The 19,343-nt window shown below is 35.0% G+C and overlaps 1 protein-coding gene across 3 annotated transcripts in view; it reads right to left on the bottom strand.

Annotated features, from left to right (window-relative positions):
• LOC142342809 (uncharacterized) overlaps nt 1–19,343 on the bottom strand; it is a 110,820-nt gene that overhangs the window by 18,865 nt on the left and 72,612 nt on the right. For all 3 annotated transcript variants that reach the window (XM_075394389.1, XM_075394390.1, XM_075394391.1), the window contains 6 exons: nt 19,036–19,303; nt 18,230–18,455; nt 16,260–16,648; nt 15,722–16,004; nt 11,946–12,137; nt 9,931–10,075 (listed from right to left, as the gene is read on the bottom strand). In XM_075394389.1, the coding sequence (XP_075250504.1) occupies nt 9,931–10,075; nt 11,946–12,137; nt 15,722–16,004; nt 16,260–16,648; nt 18,230–18,455; nt 19,036–19,303 (1,503 nt within the window). The remainder of the gene's footprint in view (nt 1–9,930; nt 10,076–11,945; nt 12,138–15,721; nt 16,005–16,259; nt 16,649–18,229; nt 18,456–19,035; nt 19,304–19,343) is intronic.

The following is a 19,343-nucleotide window of genomic DNA, read 5'->3' as shown; positions in this document are numbered from 1 at the left end:
ACTCGAAGCGTCAGAATTTCACTAAAAAAACCGTAATTGCAACGGAAGCCACTAGCTTTTGTGTTAAACCATTAACACACTACCTCCCCAGGTCTGCTCTAAAAATTGGTGAAACTTAAACCACTGTCAACAAGAGAAACAAAATGCAGCAAAATTTTGTATTATTGAAAACGTTTGGTAACGTTAAAAAAATCCAAAATAATTAAGGTGGTCAAAACCTGATGTTCTAAAAAAGCTGACAAGGTTATCAATAGCCCTCAAACAATTCATGATTCTAATCTGAAAAAGATCGCCAAAGCAAACGGCAGATAATAATCTTAGAAACTAAGTTAAAACTTTTCAAAAAAGAAAGCTCAAATTTAAGAATCAGAAAACACCTATAATTACACTTCTAAACACTGCGCTTCAGATAAAAAAAGAACACACACCTGTTACTTCTTGTACATAAGCTAGACAACATGATTTCATACTAAATCAAAAACAAAATTGATCATAGAAAAGACATAGGCAGCAGAATATTTAAAAAAATCGTTTTAATTAATACCAAATCCGTAAGAAAGCTGTAGTAATTAGTCATAAGTGGAAATTTTGGAAAAAGCTTGCTATCAAACTCTCAGTACTGCCTTATGTCGAATGAAATCAATTGCAAACCAAAGAAATGACGAAAATCTAAGAAAAAGCTGAAATCATTCATTTTTTACAACTGAAAAAATCAATATACCGAACGTAAATGTAGGAGCCAGGACAAAACTAGAATGATACTAAATATAATGTAAATATGGGCACAACGTAAGGAACATCGTAACAAGACTTTCTTGATTTTTTGAAAGTTGAAAATCAATTTAAAAAATTCAAGAAAAACGAATACATTTCATTGTTCAGCATTAAAGACATAGAAAAGACAACTAGTCATCCGATACAAAGATTTATCCTCCTGGAGAGAACAAAAATTAGGAAAGAGCAGAATTCATAAAAACGAAACATTGAAAACATTTTGCAAAAAAATGGTCAAAGAACTTTTAAGTTAGGACTGCATTTATGAAAAAGTTTTAACTGTTTTTTTTTCAGAACTTAGCGCCAAAAGAGGATTGAAGTTTTATTGAAACGAAAATGAAGTCCCTCATGTTCCACAAAAAAACTATTTCTAGCAAATACAACTAAAACAAACGAAAAACTGACGAAATCGGAGAAAAACTACCAAAATCGGATTAGCATATGTACAATTTTATTAAACAAAATTACATCGAGGTAGAGAGAGGCGTTAAGTATAGGAATTATCAAAAAGAAGTTGCCATATTAACTGATTTTTGACAAAAAGAGGGTTAAAAGATCCAAAAATGAAGAAATTAATATTAAAAAAGCCAGAAATTAACTAAAAAAATCAAGAATTATGTGCCAATTTTCAACTTGAAACGCAATTTCAGGCTCTGCAAAACACTGTAGTATCAATTTCCCAGGTTGACATTTCAATATAGTATCGAATAATATTTATTTCTACAAGAAACCAAATTAAAAGCAAAAAAATTGGGCCACTTAGACGAAAAAACGGCTAAAAACGGTCATCAATATGTGCAATTCAGTAAATAACTACTTTTCAAAGTCAAAAAGTCATTTACTAAACGCAGCGCATGATCAAAACAATTCTCTCGCTTAGCGAAAATCTGTTCACTAAGACAGATTTTCTCACTTTCGCTTTTAGAAAATACCGCGTGAACAAATCTACTTCCTGTAAAAAAAAAAACATAGCCGGAAGAATTCTGGAAGCGACTCGAAGCGCCAAAACTTCACTAACAAAACCGTAATTGCAGCGTAAGCCACTACCTTTTTATTAAATCATTAACTCACTGCCTCTCCAGGTCTGCTCTAAAAATTGGTGAAACTTAAACATCTGTCACCAAGAGAAAAAAGCAAAAAAATTTTATACTATTGAAAACGTTAAGTAACGTCAAAAAATCCGAAGAGATTAAAGTCGTCAAAAGACTGATAGTCTGAAAAAGCAGACAAGGTTATCAATTGTCCTGAAACAATTCATGATTCTAATCTGAAAAAGATCGCGAAAGCAAACGGCAGATAATAATCTTAGAAACTAAGTTAAATATTTTCAAAAACGAAAGCTCAAATTTAAGAATCAGAAAACACCTAAAATTACACTTCTAATCACTGCAATAGAGACAAAAAAAACAAAACACTTGTTCTCTGTTGTACATATGCTAGACAACATGATTTCATACTAATTCAAAAATTAAATTGATCATAGAAAAGGCATAAGCAGCAGAAGAATATTCAAAAGCAAAAAATCGTTTAAATTAATACCCAGGCCGGAAGAAAGTTGCAGTAATTAGTCATAAGTCGCAATTTTTGAAAAGGCTAGCTATCAAACTCTCAGTACTGCCTTATGTTGAATGAAATCAATTGCAAACCAAAGAAAATAACGATAACAAAAATAAGAAAAAGCTTAAATCATTCATTTTTAACAACAGAAAAAATCAATATACCGAAAACAAATGTAGGTGCCAGGACATAGCTAGAGTGATACTAACTAGAATGTGAAGAATATGGTCACAATGTAAGGAACACCGTAACAAAGACATTCTTGATTCTTGAAATTTAAAAATCAATTTAAAAAATTCACGAAAAACGAATACATTTCATTGTTCAGCACTCAAGAAATAGAAAAGATAACTAGTCATTCGACAAAAAGATCTATCTTACTGAAGAGAACAAAAAAGATAGTAAAAAGCAGTACTCATAATTACGAAACATTGAAACATTTTGCAAAAAAATGGTCAAAACTTTTAAGACTGCATTTATGAAAAAGTTTTAAGTGTTTTTCCAAAAGTTAACGCCAAAAAACGACTGAATTTTTATTGAAACGAAATTGAAGTCCCCCATGTTGCACAAAAAGACTATTTCTAGCAATTACAATTAAACTACAAACAAAACAACTGACGAAAATCGGAAAAAATACCAAAATCGGATTAGCATATGTACATTTTTACAAAAACAAAAATACATCGAGGTAGAAAGAGGCGTTGAGTATATGAATTATCAAAGAAAAGTTGCATTATTAACTGATTTTTGACAAAACGAAGGTTAAAAGATCCAAAAATGAAGAAATTAATATTAAAAAAGCCAGAAATTAACTAAAAAATCAAGAATTATGTGCCAATTTTCAACTTGAAACGCAATTTCAGGCTCTGCAAAACACTGTAGTATCAATTTCCCAGGTTGACATTTCAATATAGTATCGAATTAAATTTATTTCTACAAGAAACCAAATTAAAAGCAAAAAAATTGGGCCACTTAGACGAAAAAACGGCTAAAAACGGGCATCAATATGTGCATCTCAGTCAAAAACTACTTTTCAAAGTCAAAAAGTCATCTACTAAACGCAACGCATGATCAAAACATTTCTCTCGCTTAGCGAAACGAAGACAGCTTTTCTCACTTTCGCTTTTAGGTCAAAATGCCGCGTGAACAAATCTACTTCCTGTAAAAAACCGTAATTGCAGCTGAAGTCATTACCCTTTGTATTAAATCTTTAACTCATTACCTCCCCAGGTCTGATATAAAAAATAGCTAAATTTAAACCACTATCACCAAGAGAAACAAAATGCAGCAAAATTATATATTATTGACAACGTTTGGCAACATTAAAAAAGTGCGGCATAATTAGGATGGCCAAACAACCAACAGCCTAAAAAAGCTGACATGGTTATTAATTGCGTTCAAATAACTCATGATTCTAATCTCAAGATCGCGAAAGCAGACGGCAAATAATAACCATAGAACTTAAGTTAAATTTTTCAATAATGCGCAAACTTAAGGATCGGAAAACCACTACAAATAGATTTCTAATCACTACAATTAAGCCAAAAACAACACATCCTTCTTCCTTGATGTATATATTCCAGACAACATGATTTCATACTAATTCAAAAATTAAATTAATAGAAAATACAAGCAACAGAATAAAAATCAGCAACAGAAGGCAAAAACATTGTTTAAAAACAATACCAAGGACTGAAGAAAAATGCAGTAAGTAGTAATAAGCAAAAATTTTGGAATAGGTTTTCTAGCAAACTCTCAGGACAAATGTATGATGAATGAAATCAATTGCAAAACAAAGAAATGACGAAAATCTAAGAAAAACCTGAAATCATTCAATTTTTAACAACTGAAAAAATTTAAAAAACGAATAAAAATGTAGATGCAAAGACAAAGTCAGAATGATACAAACTAGAATGTGAAAAAAAGGACAGAATGTAAGGAACACAGTAACAAAAAGACTAATTCTTGATTTTTGAAAGTTAAAAATTATATTAAATAAATGAAGAAAACGATTACATTTTAATCTTCAGCATTCGAGACATAGTAAAAACAACGAGACATCCGAGACAAAGATCTATCATCCAACGAAACGGAACAAAAAAGGCAAAATCAGAATTCAAACCTACAAAACATTTTGCAAAAAAAATTTCAATAAAAGAGGTTTTCAAAACTTAACGCAAAAATATGATTGATTTTTTATTGAACGAAATTTAAGTCCCTCATGTTGTACAAAAAGAATAGTGCTAGTAATTAAAACCTAATAACAAAAAAAAACTGAGAACAATTGGAAAAAAATTACCAAAATCGGATTAGCATATGTACAATTTTATAACACAAAATTACGTCGACATAGAAAGAGGTGTTGAGTATATAAATTATCAAAGGGACGATGCTATGTTAACTGATTTTTGACAAAAAAACGGCCGAAAGATAAAAAGAATGAAGAAATTACTAGAAAAAAAGAGACAAAAATTAATTAAAAAATCAAGAAATATGTGACAATTTTGAACTTCAAACGCATTTTCAGGCTCTGCAAAACACTGTGGTATCAATTTCCGAGGTTTTACGTTTCAATATAGGATCCAATAAACATTATTTCTAGGAAAAAGCAAATTGCAATAAAAAAGGGGCACTTGGTCGAAAAAACGGCCAAAAACCGTTATCTATATGTGCCATTCAGTCAAAAACTACTTTTCAAAGTCAAAAAGTCACTAGCAGGCCCGCAAAAGCATCACAAGAAAATCATTTATAAGAATAGGTTTTAAATTAAGATTTTTGTCGTACCAGCTCGGGCTGTGGGCCATGCCCCTCGTTCAACAGCCAGAGGTATTACGTTATGTTACCGATGTGTTTGGCTTAGTATATTACCGTAAGTAACACCAATTTTTTTAAATCAAAGCGTAACTCATGTAAAACAATAATCTACATGTTTAAGGTGCGGTAAAACATGCGAAGTTGAGGAGCTACAACACGCAAAAGAGAAAAGAGGGAGAAAAAGAAAAGAAAAGTGAGAAAACAAAGTCAGAAAACAAAGTGAGAAAAGAAAGTGAGAAAAAAAAGTGAGAAAAGGAAGCGAGAAAAGAAAGTGAGAAGAAAACGATGAAAACAAAGTGAGGAAAAGAGTGAGGAAAAGAAATTGGAGAACAGAAAATGAGAAAAGAAAGGAAGGAAAAAAATGCAGAGACAAAGCGAGAAGACAAAGTGAAAAACAAATTGAGAAAACAACGTGAGAAAACAACTTGAGAAAAGAGTGAAAAAATTGGGAAAAGAAAGTGAGAAAAGAAAGTGAGAAAACAACGTGACAAAAGAAAGTGACAAAAGTCAGAAAAAAATCAAAAAAGTGAGAACACAAAGTCAGAAAACAAAGTGAGAAAACAAATTGAGAAAATAAAGTGAAAAAACAAAGTGAGAAAAGAAAGTGAGAAAAGAAAGTGAGAAAAGGTAGTGAGAGAAGAAAGTGAGAAAAGAAAGTGAGAAAAGAAAGTGAGCACAAAAAGTCAGAAAACAAAGTGAGAAAAGAAAGTGAGAAAAGAAAGTGAGAAAAGGAAGCGAGAAAGTGAGAAAACGATGAAAAGAAAGTGAGGAAAAGAGTGAGGAAAAGAAATTGAAGAAAAGAAAATGAGAAAAGAAAATGAGAAAAGAAAGGCAGGAAAAAAGTGCGAAGACAAAGTGAGAAAACAAATAGAGGAAACAAAGTGAGAAAACAACGTGAGAAAAGAGAGTGAAAAAATTGGGGAAAGAAAGTGAGAAAAGAAAGAGAAAACAACGTGAGAAAAGAAAGTGAAAAAAATCAGAAAAAAATGAAAAAAAGTGAGAAAACAAGTCAGAAAACAAAGTGAGAAAACAAATTGAGAAAATAAAATGAGAAAAGAAAGTGAGAAAAGAAAGTGATAAAAGATAGTGAGAAAAGAAAAGGAGAAATCGAAGTGAGAAACGAAAACGAAGCAAAGAAAGTGAAGAAAAGAGAGGAAAAGAGAGCGAAGAAAAGAGTGAAGAAAAAAGAGTGAAGAAAAGTGAGGAAAAGAGTGGGAAAAGAAAGTAAGAAAAGAAAGGAAAAGGAAAAGAGAAAACAAAGTGAGAAAATAATGTGAAAAAAGAAAGGAAGGAAACGTGAGAAGACCAATTGAGAAAAGAAAGTGAGAAAAGAAAGTGAGAAAAGGAAAAAAAGGAAGTGAGAAAACAAAGTGAGAAGAGAAAGTGATAAAAGAAAGTGAAAAAAGAAAGAAAGGAAAAAAATGAGAAGACAAAGTAAGAAAAGAAAGTAAGAAAAGCGAGGAAAGTGAGAAAAAGTGAAAAAAGGAACTGAGAAAAGAAAACCAACCTAATTAATTTTGATCATCAATGGATGCTTACCAAAGCGTGGGCCAACTTGTATATCCAAAAAAACCATGCATCAGGAATGATATGTAAAAAACAGTATTGCATTAACACAGCTCAGTGGTTAAACTCAATGTAACGGTTAACATCAGTTAAATGTCAACAGCTCAAGGTCTCACACGCGCGCACGCACTCACACATACACACTCGCGAACAGGTTAACACATGGCACGGTTTTTCTCCACGCCATGGTTAACATCAGTTAAATTTCATCAGTTGAAGGTCACACACACACACACAAAGTACGCACGCAAACACACAGTCACATAGACGAAAGCGTCAAGTTAAAAAAAACGCTCGAAATCAAATCGAACGTTTGAAAACCAAGCAAAATTTTGAAAACTGATCAAACCTTCGAAAACGAATTGAACGTCCCAAAACCGAAAAAAGCAAAATGGTCATTTGAATGCCTACGTGCACACACACACACACACACGCACACACATACGCATGCAGGCTCGCGGACAAACTCACGCACACACAAATACACATCACTCAAACGCAAGCTGAAACCAAGCCATCACCACATAACACGCTGTATGTTCAAGAACCGTTAAACCATGTGAAGGAAGGTTGGCGCTTAAACATGGTGGTATAGCATGCATGCATTACGCTAGGCTGCATGTTTAAGGGACGCTTATACATGTGAAGATAGGCGCTTAAACATGGTGGTATAGCATTTGAGTTAGAATTAACATATAGATATACATAGAAGATAGATAGATAGAGAGAAGATAGATAGTGACAGGAGAGACATGGAGCACGAAAAAGCGTGAAAAGAGGAGAGAATTGGAGAAAGGAGAAACGATTACGACGTTGGTGGACAAAAATCCCGACAAACTACGCGCCTAGCCTGCTCCTTATCTCAACTGATTGCGCTCCCGCTCATCAACCCGTAGACCCCGTTTCAAACTCGACTGTTGCCAGTCGTTTTCTCAGAAAACCATTTTTAAAAGCCGTTAAAACATGTGAAGATTAGGAGCTTAAACATGGTGCCTTTTATGTCGGCACTGAATTAATATATAGATTCACTAAACGCAGCGCATGATCAAAAAACTTCTCTCGCTCAGAAAAAATTAGTTCACACTGCAATTTTACTCACTTTCGCTTTCAGGTCAAAAAATCGTCTGAACGAATAGTACTTCCGGTAAGAAAAACCGTAAGAAAACCAATACTCCTCTTCGAGTCGTAAAAAGACCGAGGGAAAACCAATACTCCTCTTCGAGTCGTAAAAACCGAGAGAAAACCAATACTCCTCTTCGAGTCGTAAGTAAGAAAAGAAAGGAAAAGGAAAAGAGAAAACAAAGTGAGAAAATAATGTGAAAAAAGAAAGGAAGGAAACGTGAGAAGACAAAGTGAGAAAAGAAAGTGAGAAAAGAAAGTTAGAAAAGAAAGTGAGAAAAGGAAAAAAAGGAAGTGAGAAAACAAAGTGAGAAGAGAAAGTGATAAAAGAAAGTGAAAAAAGAAAGAAAGGAAAAAATGAGAAGACAAAGTAAGAAAAGAAAGTAAGAAAAGCGAGGAAAGTGAGAAAAAGTGAAAAAAGGAACTGAGAAAAGAAAACCAACCTAATTAATTTTGATCATCAATGGATGCTTACCAAAGCGTGGGCCAACTTGTATATCCAAAAAAACCATGCATCAGGAATGATATGTAAAAAACAGTATTGCATTAACACAGCTCAGTGGTTAAACTCAATGTAACGGTTAACATCAGTTAAATGTCAACAGCTCAAGGTCTCACACGCGCGCACGCACTCACACATACACACTCGCGAACAGGTTAACACATGGCACGGTTTTTCTCCATGCCATGGTTAACATCAGTTAAATTTCATCAGTTGAAGGTCACACACACACACACAAAGAACGCACGCAAACACACAGTCACATAGACGAAAGCGTCAAGTTAAAAAAAACGCTCGAAATCAAATCGAACGTTTGAAAACCAAGCAAAATTTTGAAAACTGATCAAACCTTCGAAAACGAATTGAACGTCCCAAAACCGAAAAAAGCAAAATGGTCATTTGAATGCCTACGTGCACACACACACACACACACACACACACACACACACGCACACACATACGCATGCAGGCTCGCGGACAAACTCACGCACACACAAATACACATCACTCAAACGCAAGCTGAAACCAAGCCATCACCACATAACACGCTGTATGTTCAAGAACCGTTAAACCATGTGAAGGAAGGTTGGCGCTTAAACATGGTGGTATAGCATGCATGCATTACGCTAGGCTGCATGTTTAAGGGACGCTTATACATGTGAAGATAGGCGCTTAAACATGGTGGCATAGCATTTGAGTTAGAATTAACATATAGATATACATAGAAGATAGATAGATAGAGAGAAGATAGATAGTGACAGGAGAGACATGGAGCACGAAAAAGCGTGAAAAGAGGAGAGAATTGGAGAAAGGAGAAACGATTGCGACGTTGGTGGACAAAAATCCCGACAAACTACGCGCCTAGCCTGCTCCTTATCTCAACTGATTGCGCTCCCGCTCATCAACCCGTAGACCCCGTTTCAAACTCGACTGTTGCCAGTCGTTTTCTCAGAAAACCATTTTTAAAAGCCGTTAAAACATGTGAAGATTAGGAGCTTAAACATGGTGCCTTTTATGTCGGCACTGAATTAATATATAGATTCACTAAACGCAGCGCATGATCAAAAAACTTCTCTCGCTCAGAAAAAAATAGTTCACACTGCAATTTTACTCACTTTCGCTTTCAGGTCAAAAAATCGTCTGAACGAATAGTACTTCCGGTAAGAAAAACCGTAAGAAAACCAATACTCCTCTTCGAGTCGTAAAAAGACCGAGGGAAAACCAATACTCCTCTTCGAGTCGTAAAAACCGAGAGAAAACCAATACTCCTCTTCGAGTCGTAAAAAAACCAAGAGAAGGCCAATAATAGCCCCAGCTATCGCTGTGCGGCTATTAAACACAATCGAATAAAATACTAGATTGAAAATACATTTCAGCGCATTACATTCAGCACCCAAATAGTGCTGGTGAAAATGAATATCGATCTCAAAATCGACTGCATCAAAATTTAGTATTTTTCGCCCCTCGCATCTTAAGCCCTGCTAAAATAGTGGAAATACAAAATTTGTAAATTCAAGAAGGCTTAGTATTCTGATGTGCGATCACTTAACGTTGCCACATTGTCAAATTTTGGCATAAAATTAACTCGATTAGCAGACCTTTGTAGCACATGGTTTGAGGGAGGCATTTGTTTTGGAACCAGAAGAATCCAGGGTCACAGAAACAGCCGGAGGTGCAATTGCACACAGACTGCACAGCCTTCTTCCCCTGGCAGTATGAATGGCAGCCACACTGCTCAAAATGCTGAAATAAGTAAGACATAAATTATTGTTGCCCTGCAATTTCAGTTCTTTGATCTTTTCCGTTTGTGCCCCAATAGTACTTAATAAAACCACTTATGAGATTTTCTAAATAATACTTGAAGCTAAATCATGAAAAAATAAGCTCTTACAAACAACTTGGAGTAAAAACTTGAAAAAGTTAATAAATTTTTAATATTGCAAAAGCACAAAAATACAAAGAAAAATACCGTTCAGCCAAAAGGGTATCCAAATGCTCGCAAAACAATAGGCAAGTCATAATAGGCAAAGAAACTCTACAAAACAGGAAAAAGAAACGAAAAACTGCTAAAAAAATTAAGAAAAATAGTTTCAAATTACGCCGTTTTTTTTATTATTTCTCGACAAAAAACTTCATATCCACAAAACTGTAACCACTCGTTAAGTTAAAATTGCTCAAGTAATAGGGGTCTTTTCGATACCCATTTGAGGCAGTAAAGCAAAACAATCGTTAAAGCATCGCAAAAATTAGCCCGAAAATCAGCAAAATACATGAAACATAACCGACTAAACACCGGAAAAATTGCTCTCGAATGGCTAGTGAGAGCACTAATCAACTGCTGCCTGCTTCAATGGGGGGGGGGGAGCCTAAATGGGACTAAGAAGTTCAATAGTGGGCTTTTAGTATAAAATTGCCGCCAATTGAGTTCAGCTGCTTAAAATTGTGATTGAGAGGGAATTTTAGATCACGCAAAACGCAAAAAGTCAAGGGCGTAAAAGTCGATCGAAAAGTCAGAAACGGTCAAGCGAAAATTTTGCATATAAAAGACACACACGTTTACAATAATTGCTTCTCTACGAGAGCAATTAAAAACCTCCGAATTAGCATAAAATTCATATGAATTTCCAGAAACCTTCAAAGCACTACCAAATAGAGCCTAAAATTAAAACAAAATCATAACCGAACCTCTCAACTAAAAAAATGAAAAAAATGCTTTAAAATACCGCACGTGAACAAAAAAATCTCTATCTTACAGAAATTTCTTCACACCTCAATTTCTCGCTCTCTAGGAAACAGCAATATGAACAAAAAAACACTTCTGTTTTTGCTCCAATCATCAATTTTTTCAGCAACAAAATCACTCCATTTTTTTCACATGTTTCATTTCCTGCTTCAAAATTTACTCCAATAAAACTGATGTAAAAAAGGACTTCTCCAATACTCCTCTTCGAGTCGTAAAAAAGACAGCGCCCCAATACAATTGAAATTCTTTGAATTGTGAAAACCACAATGTCCCCAATAATAGCCGCTATCGCTTCGCGGCTATTAAAAAAACAATAAAAAGAACACAAATTAAAATTTTTTCTCATCTTAACTCCCGGAATAACGTCCCTTTCATGATGAATATAAAGGCGTTGAAAAAATGTCTGACTTTTACGAATAGATATGCTCAAAAAGGAAACTCTTGTGTTTTAGTGGTTTCGATACATTGTAGTGGAGGGTGTAACCATATATGCTCAGCTGAGTTCTATTGATCAGTCAATTTTTGCAAATTGATGTGTTTACAGTAAAACACTTCATTTAGAAACGGAGGCATCATACCAGCAAAGAACACTACAAACGCTTTCTTTCCATTCCGTTAATGAAAATTTTTCCCCGATCACCCTTTTAATGCGCAAAACGCATCTCACTGATGTTCAATTTCAGACAGGAAACTCGTCTGAATTTTCTTGAGTCTGTTCTCAATTACAATTCAAATTAATTGGTTCCCTAACGCCACATTAATAGCATGAGGTTATTTGTATTCACTTCTGCAATCGTGTTATGAATCTTTCAAATTTTAAATTTGGAACTGTATATTAGTTGTCCTGCATTATTTACTAAATCTACTAACCATATTCTTGGCGCATATTGGACATTCGTCCATTTTGACACAAAGTCCCACAGAATTGCGGTAGTAGCCCCTCTTGCACAGACAACCGCTGTCACATTTTTGACCTTCACAATTATTCACATCAGGTTCACCACATGACCTCTCACAGTACTTGGAACAACGCACCACTTCTGAGTTCTCATCCGGGCACAACTGAAATCATCTTCTAATTTTTAATGTTTGGTTCTGCTTTAATTTGAAGCCGAATTAACCACTCTCAATTCAACCACCCTCCGTTGACAAGTACGCAAATCTACAACAAAGCACTGGTACAACCCCACCTAGTATCCCACAAACGTCAATACATTAATGTTAGTTTGTGTAAGCACACACAAGTTTTTTAAAATTTGCTTCGCGCACTTTAGCGGCTCGTTTTATGAACAGAAACTAAACAGGTAAGACAATGCTTCAAAAAAGATTTATTCTTTTTCCTCCTGGACCCCAAGGGTGAACTTCTCCTTCGGCTCAAGCCTTAGGTATTTCGTGTACTGACCTTTAGAAGAACATACACCTTGCCAACAAACCCGAGTTTAGGTGTACAGAAATCTGAACGTTAGTGTGTGGAAAACAGCTCTTGCGATTATTGGTCAAAAAGTATATCCCCAAGCTTGGATGAGGTGCGGGGACAAGGGTTTGTACAAGGGTATGTATCAATAAACAAGTCGAACGCATAAGTGCAGAAATATTTATTTGTGGTTTGATCTCTTTAATTTCAGTTGGGAATTTGGGGTTCAAAAGGTATCATAAACTGCTCTAAAGCAAATTCTATTCGATTTAATAGTTACAAATAGCCCTGGTTGCCATGTAAAGTGTCAAAAAACATTATATTTAACTACCAAGCCTAAAAAACTCGAGTACGGTAATTTATGCTAAATTCATTATGGTTCGTAATTTAATCCATTCATCCTGTCGTGATGCAATTGTTAACCGTTACACAGTTTACTGATCTGATTTCCCAGGTAAAGACTGGATGTATATCTTATAAAATCTTACAAGTTTCTTATGAAAGATGGTTTAACTTTTTATAACTTACAAGTTGAAGGTTAAACTGGTAAGAACTTGCAAGTTGAATGCTTAACTTGTAAGAACAATTTCGCAAGTCTGATGGTTAACTTGTATGATTCTGATACCTTTTCCCGATAGAGCTCTGCTCCCATTGGTTCTTTCTAAAGCACGTTCTTGATTTAATGCCAAATGAAGAGAAGAAACATTTGCTTGCCTTGAGCAATCATTTTAAACACACTTTTAAAACAAAAACATCCGAGTTACATTTTTATTTTACTTCACCTGAACTGAATGTATTCGTCGTTTCTTATTAGATTACAATCAACTTCGTAAAAAAATCAAACAAAAATACCCCTTCATTTTCTTGTCTAATTCTTGTTATTCACTTTTTTCAGCAGTTCTCCAATTTTAGATTTAATCGTTGCATTTTCTTCACCACAAATAACAGATTTAATTATGAACTTTGTTCATTCACTTGATGGACTCCTGTCGCACTAAAAAATATAGCACCAATTTTCTAACATTTTACTTCAATTTTGGCAGAACGTTTATTCTAACGAAACTTGCAATTTCAATCAGTAACTTGAAGACAATGAAAACTGAACGCTTATGAGCGATTGGATATCTCATTTAACTTTCCGGTTAGATAAATGATATATGCGCCCACACAATCTAGAAAAAGAGTTTGTCAAACAACTTTTTATCAGCTCGATGAAGTTTTTTTATGAAATTACTTTTAAATTAGAAGAAGTTGATACGCGGCCGTTCGGTAGATATATCTCTAAATTGGAAAAATACATTTGCACTAAGCGAAGGAATGGTCATCATTGCATCGAAATTTACAAAATTTTTAAATAAGCTAGCAGATTGTCAGAAAATAGCCGCAGTAGCTTCGCAGAAGTTCAATCTCAAAACGATAGTAAAATAAAGACGAAAAAAAAGAAACTTATCATTAAAAGCTGAGATGTTATATTTTGATAAGGAATCTGTATAACTTATTGCTGCTTTTAATAGCTGCTCTTAAATACCATTCAAGTAGAGTTACATGCACTCACTGGACCTTATCTCTTTGAATTAAAGTAAAGAAAAGTCAATTTCAAACAAAGGAAGTCATTTTTGAGAGTGAGGTAAGTCGACCAAAAATGTAATCACGCGAATAAACAAAAGAAAAACTCGCTCCACTATGAGCGAAAAAATGACGACCAAAAGCACGCAATTCAGTTGAAATTGCATGAACGAATCAACAGAAAGCAGACTTAAAGTGATTGTGACGTCCTATGGTCGTAACAAAAATCTTGACGACGAAATAAAAGCCACCTAGAGAGGGCCAATAATAGCCTCAGCTATAGCTGTGCGGCAATTAAAAAAGAGAACTACTGGATATTCGGTGGAAAATTTCAAAAGGAAATAAAAGTTAGTGCAGTTTCAAATCTAAAGTTTTGCATCATATTCACTATTTTATAGATGAACCACAGCAAATTGACTTACCTTGCTTGAGAAACAAGCAAAATCAGAAACAAAATGATGCCGAACAAAACACTCTCAACTCACAATACGGGTTGCTCTCAACTCCAATTTGCAGCGCTTTTAAAAATTAAAAATATTCAAACGGCATTTCATGAAGAGTGTCAGATTCATATTGTTTTTGTTATAAAACGGCCAAATGTTATTTTAAAAAGCATCGTAATGAAGACGGATTGAAAAATAAAAATTTCCTATTTCATTGAACTCCATTCTTCGCTATTGTGTAAAACTTTGTAACCTAAAAACATTAACACTAGTAGCAGGTACAAACACGAAATACCTATAATAAGGAAAAATGTACCTAATTAATTTACGAATTTTATGATATCTGAGCCAGTGAACGAAAAAAGAAAAGTCAGCTTCCCATAAAGGATAAAAATTCCAATCACATTTTTCTGACGTTGAGATTTTAATTGTTATGCAATAAACTTTCCTCAACCACTGCCTCTTTGAAACTTTTTACGCTTTCATCTATCTACCAAGCTTACCCTGACATTATCACAAAACTTAATCATTATCACCGCTTAAATCGATATACCTCTCTCACCATCATAGGAAAAAGATAGAACTCAAATATAATGAAATTTTTACCATAATTGCTCAACGTGCAGTTAAAATTGTCCCACTAAGGCCATTTTTAACAAAACTAGTTTAAAGCGGTGTAATTTTAACCTGAAATATTTTCGTAACAGCATTCTAAAGTTGCAAAAATAAAACTAGGAGATTTGCTGTTCGAGAAGTGTATGGAAGTTACAAACAATATTTTAAAAAAGCGAATTACAAATAGATTTGAAATTTCTCAAATAGACAAAAATAACCCACTAAACTTTGTCAAAGGACAGCTGAGGTGTTGGCTTTTGTAGTACGTAGAAGAGGGTGGTTTAAGCTTCTCGAAATTGACCTCCAAATCATGAAAGTATACCTCGCCCCTGGCTTTAGTGAAAAGTATAGTCGAACTCTAAGAGCAATGAACAGAGACTATCATCAAAAATCATCAGATGAAAAATCGATCCAGCAAAAAATCGCATAAAAAAGCCAACGTGCCCAAATGGTTACCAAAAACTTTGTTTAGAGCAACTAAAAACGAACTTTAAAGGTTAAGTTTTTTTAATCAGCAATATTTTTTCTTAGGTATTTTATTTTTGCAGATAAACGATGAGGTAGCACTATATTAAGAATCACAATTGAGTATAAATTAAAATACTTGCCTTTATCGTACAATCCACAGGCAAAATGCAGTTAGTGCCATTGAAAATGTAGCCTGACTTGCACATACAACCCTGCATGGGATCGGTTGCTCTATTGTCACATTCAGCTGGACTCGGATCTCGACACGAAGGCTGGCACCGAATCGAATCAGAGTATGTGCTGTTCTTATCAGCTAGGAGGCAAGGGGTGTCTGCGAGCTCAATTTCACAGTCGGTCTCTGTAATGCACTGGCCGTTATGAAGGAAGAACCCAGTTTTGCACGTGCAACCAGGAATACAGCCGCTGGAACAATAATTTACAAAGAAGGTCATAGAAGTAATAGAAGCTGTGAAGAGGAACTTTATGCTAGAGCAAAATATTCTCAAATTGCTCTTGTTTTTTAGGTGTAAAGCAAGCGGCCATTTTGCAGCAAAATTTTTCTGATAACAGCAAAACTTTTCATGATCTTATCCGGTTATTTGAAGTGAACAAGCAAAAGATTTGCTTCAATTAGGGAAAATGATATTTAAAAAAAATATTTCGTTTGTTATATCATACCGGCAGAAGGGTGTCCGATCAGTGCATGTAGGCTTGCAAGTCGCGCAGTCCGAAAACATCATCCCATTAGGACAATTGCCAGGGCACTGCGACCTCGGAATGCAGTAGCCTCGATACTCTGCATAACCCTCTTTGCAGAAACAACCGGCATTGCAGGACTTGCATTCAGTGTCGTCAGGTTCCGAGCAGCTCTTGTCGCATCCACAATTTGTGTACTCCGTGTTGACATTGGGGCATAAGGGGCAGTCGGATGATAACACGCAATTGCTCTCTGCATTACGAACAAAACCTGGGTTGCAAAAACAATCCCATTCGCAGTTCAGGTCGTTCTGATCGGGGCAAGAGATGTCGACATTTGAACAATTTGCTTCGCATGATTTATTCTTACACTAAACAAAAAATCTTACACTAAACAAAACAAGTTAATTTTCTGCGACATATTACAAACCGAGCTCAAAATATACCCGGCAGATTGCCGGAAAATAGCCGCCGTTGATTCCCATAACCACGATTTGGATTGAAAGAAAAAAATGGGAAAAAAATGATTTTCGTAGAAAAACAATTATTTTGAAGTGCGAATTATTTTGATGTCAATCCGTTGTTAAACATACTCCTGTTTCATAGTGAGAAGACAGAGGAGCTAGTATCAATACCAATAAGCATTAGAGATGGTAACTAAGACATATAAGAACCAAGTTCGAGTAACGGGCATCTAAAACGGTTGTTAGTAACCAAATAAATCTAAGCGAGAAATATACCAAAATGCGTCATTTTTCTTAGCCAATCAGAATCGAGTATTTAAATACGCATAGAAATCGTTCCAATTTACGTACAAAGCTCGCAAAAAGTGCAAATGACATAATTTCGTTAAACCTAATAAAAAAAACCTATCAAGTAAGGCTCGTTTGAACTTAATAATTTTCAGTTTTTTGCACGGTTTCGAATAGAATGGTGACCAGCGTTGATCTCAAGTATCAAAAACGGACTGATACCAGTTAAATGAGCAAAAAGACTTTGCCGTCTAAAAACACTTGTTGCTATCACCAATGCTATGATCGTTAACAATGCTTATACGTTGTCTTATGTGTTACTTTATAGAGAAAACGAATTGACGCTACGAAAGAGTGTTTTCACCTTTATAACGGTGCCTTATGGGTTATGGGTTTATCCCGTTTATATTTCTGATTTCGTTTTTAATACTGACTCTGTTCATTTTGAATTGCTTTGCTGAGTAACTGCTGTCTCAAAACACTTTTAGAAGAATGAGAGAAGAGAGTGAAACTAACCTAGAGACGTCAAAAAGATTTCACGTAAAATGTTGAACAAGCTGCGAACTAAGGTAAAGCCAAAAATTTTTGTTCGCCGAAGTAAAAAAAAACATAGCAGGACAAATGCTGACTTAAAATTCAAAAAATTTTCATTGAATAAACCAAAAAAACTAGGCCTAAAACAGACTAAGAGTGAATTGAGAACGCCATTTCTAAAAAAAAAACAGATAAAAAACAAAAAAAAACAGAAAATCAATGTCAAAATGCCACATGAGAACAAAAAACTACTAGCAAGAAATGGATATTTGGTTCAAACAAAAAAACTAGGCCTAGAACGAACTATGAATGGATCGGGACAGCCATTTAGAAAAAAAAGCGAGAAAGCGAATTTCCTCACTCTACTTTAAACTTAGAGCGAAAAAAATTCACGCCGCAAAACTACTTGCTTTCTCGCTCCACTTTCTGTTTCGGCGTGACCAAAATCACTACTCCAATTTGACTTCAAAAATCATGAAAATGTGTGAACAGATCTTAGAAAAAAGACAGCGCCTCAATACAATTCAAATTCTTTAAATTGTAAAACAAATAGAAGCGCTATAATAGCCAACGGCTATTAAACACATTAAAGGCATGACTTACTTGTCTTGAACAAAAAACTTGTACAAATTTCGGAAAACTTCAAAACTGATTACAAAAACCTACCTGATAAGTAGCATTTCGTCTTCCACATCCCATAATTTTTTCTGTGCTACAAGTGGGATCTCGTTCACACCTGCCACCCGTGGACAACATGGATGCCCCGAGGGGTGAGAGTTGTGATGATGAGACGTATCCCTGGTTGCACACACATTGACCCACTCTGCAGGTGGAGTTTGACAGACAAAGGATGGATCCGTCACATCTCTTCACACAGTTCTCGTCACACAATCTGCAAAGAATAAATTTATTATTCGAGGTGAAGAAACAAAAAATAGGACAATCGGTTTGTTGCCGTGATGCAACATATTCAAAGGCTCTTTTGGGAGGTCCATAAATTTCGGTGAAACCCTGATTCGACTTTTCTGTTGCTTACTGTCTTTTCAAAATCAAAATGTTTGAGGTGTCAAATGGAAAAGATTGAACAGCGTGGAAACATCAAGTAAAATCAGGTAAACTTTACAGGGGGTTTCCATGCTTTGGAATCTCTCTTAGCATTTTCTGTGTATTTCTCGGTAAATTCAATTCCGCAAATGGAAGTATTTTTATTTTTTGTTCCTCATCAATTTGCGTATTGAATGATCTAAAAGATGTATCATTCAGCTCATCGCAGCAGTAAGTGGAATTTTTGTTGCTGTTACAAGTTGAGTTGGTTTTTTAATTTCGAGGAAAAATGAGAAAACCTACAAAAATTTGCAGCATCACGGCAACTTAAATTATAGAACGGTCGTGTTTAATTATTAGCCTTTGTGGTCCCTTTGGTTTTACTTTGTTGAAATATAGTACCACTAAAAGTGATTAGGGGTCATCACCTGAAACTTTGATTGGGATCAGTGCACTCGGCTGGACAGTCCTGTCTCAGAACACACAACTTAGACTTCAAGTCCTTGACGAACCCCTCGTCACAGTAACACCCTGACCGACAGAGGGAATTACTGATGTGATCATTAGAGATCCTGCACAGGTTCTGCAGACTGTCTTGACATGTCTTCTCACATGGTAAATTACCACAAGTAGAGAATACCATATTAGGCTTAGTGGGACAGTAGGATTTGCACTCACTCTCCGCTATGCACCTTCCTGTTCGAATAACAGATTACCATTAACAGATAAAAACAGC

Source organism: Convolutriloba macropyga, chromosome 7 (genome assembly GCF_964194025.1).
Source record: "Convolutriloba macropyga chromosome 7, txConMacr16.3, whole genome shotgun sequence".
In the NCBI taxonomy this organism is placed as follows: Eukaryota; Metazoa; Xenacoelomorpha; order Acoela; family Convolutidae; genus Convolutriloba; species Convolutriloba macropyga.
Note: the sequence above shows the minus strand (reverse complement) of the source record. Positions and strands in the feature narration are given on the sequence as shown.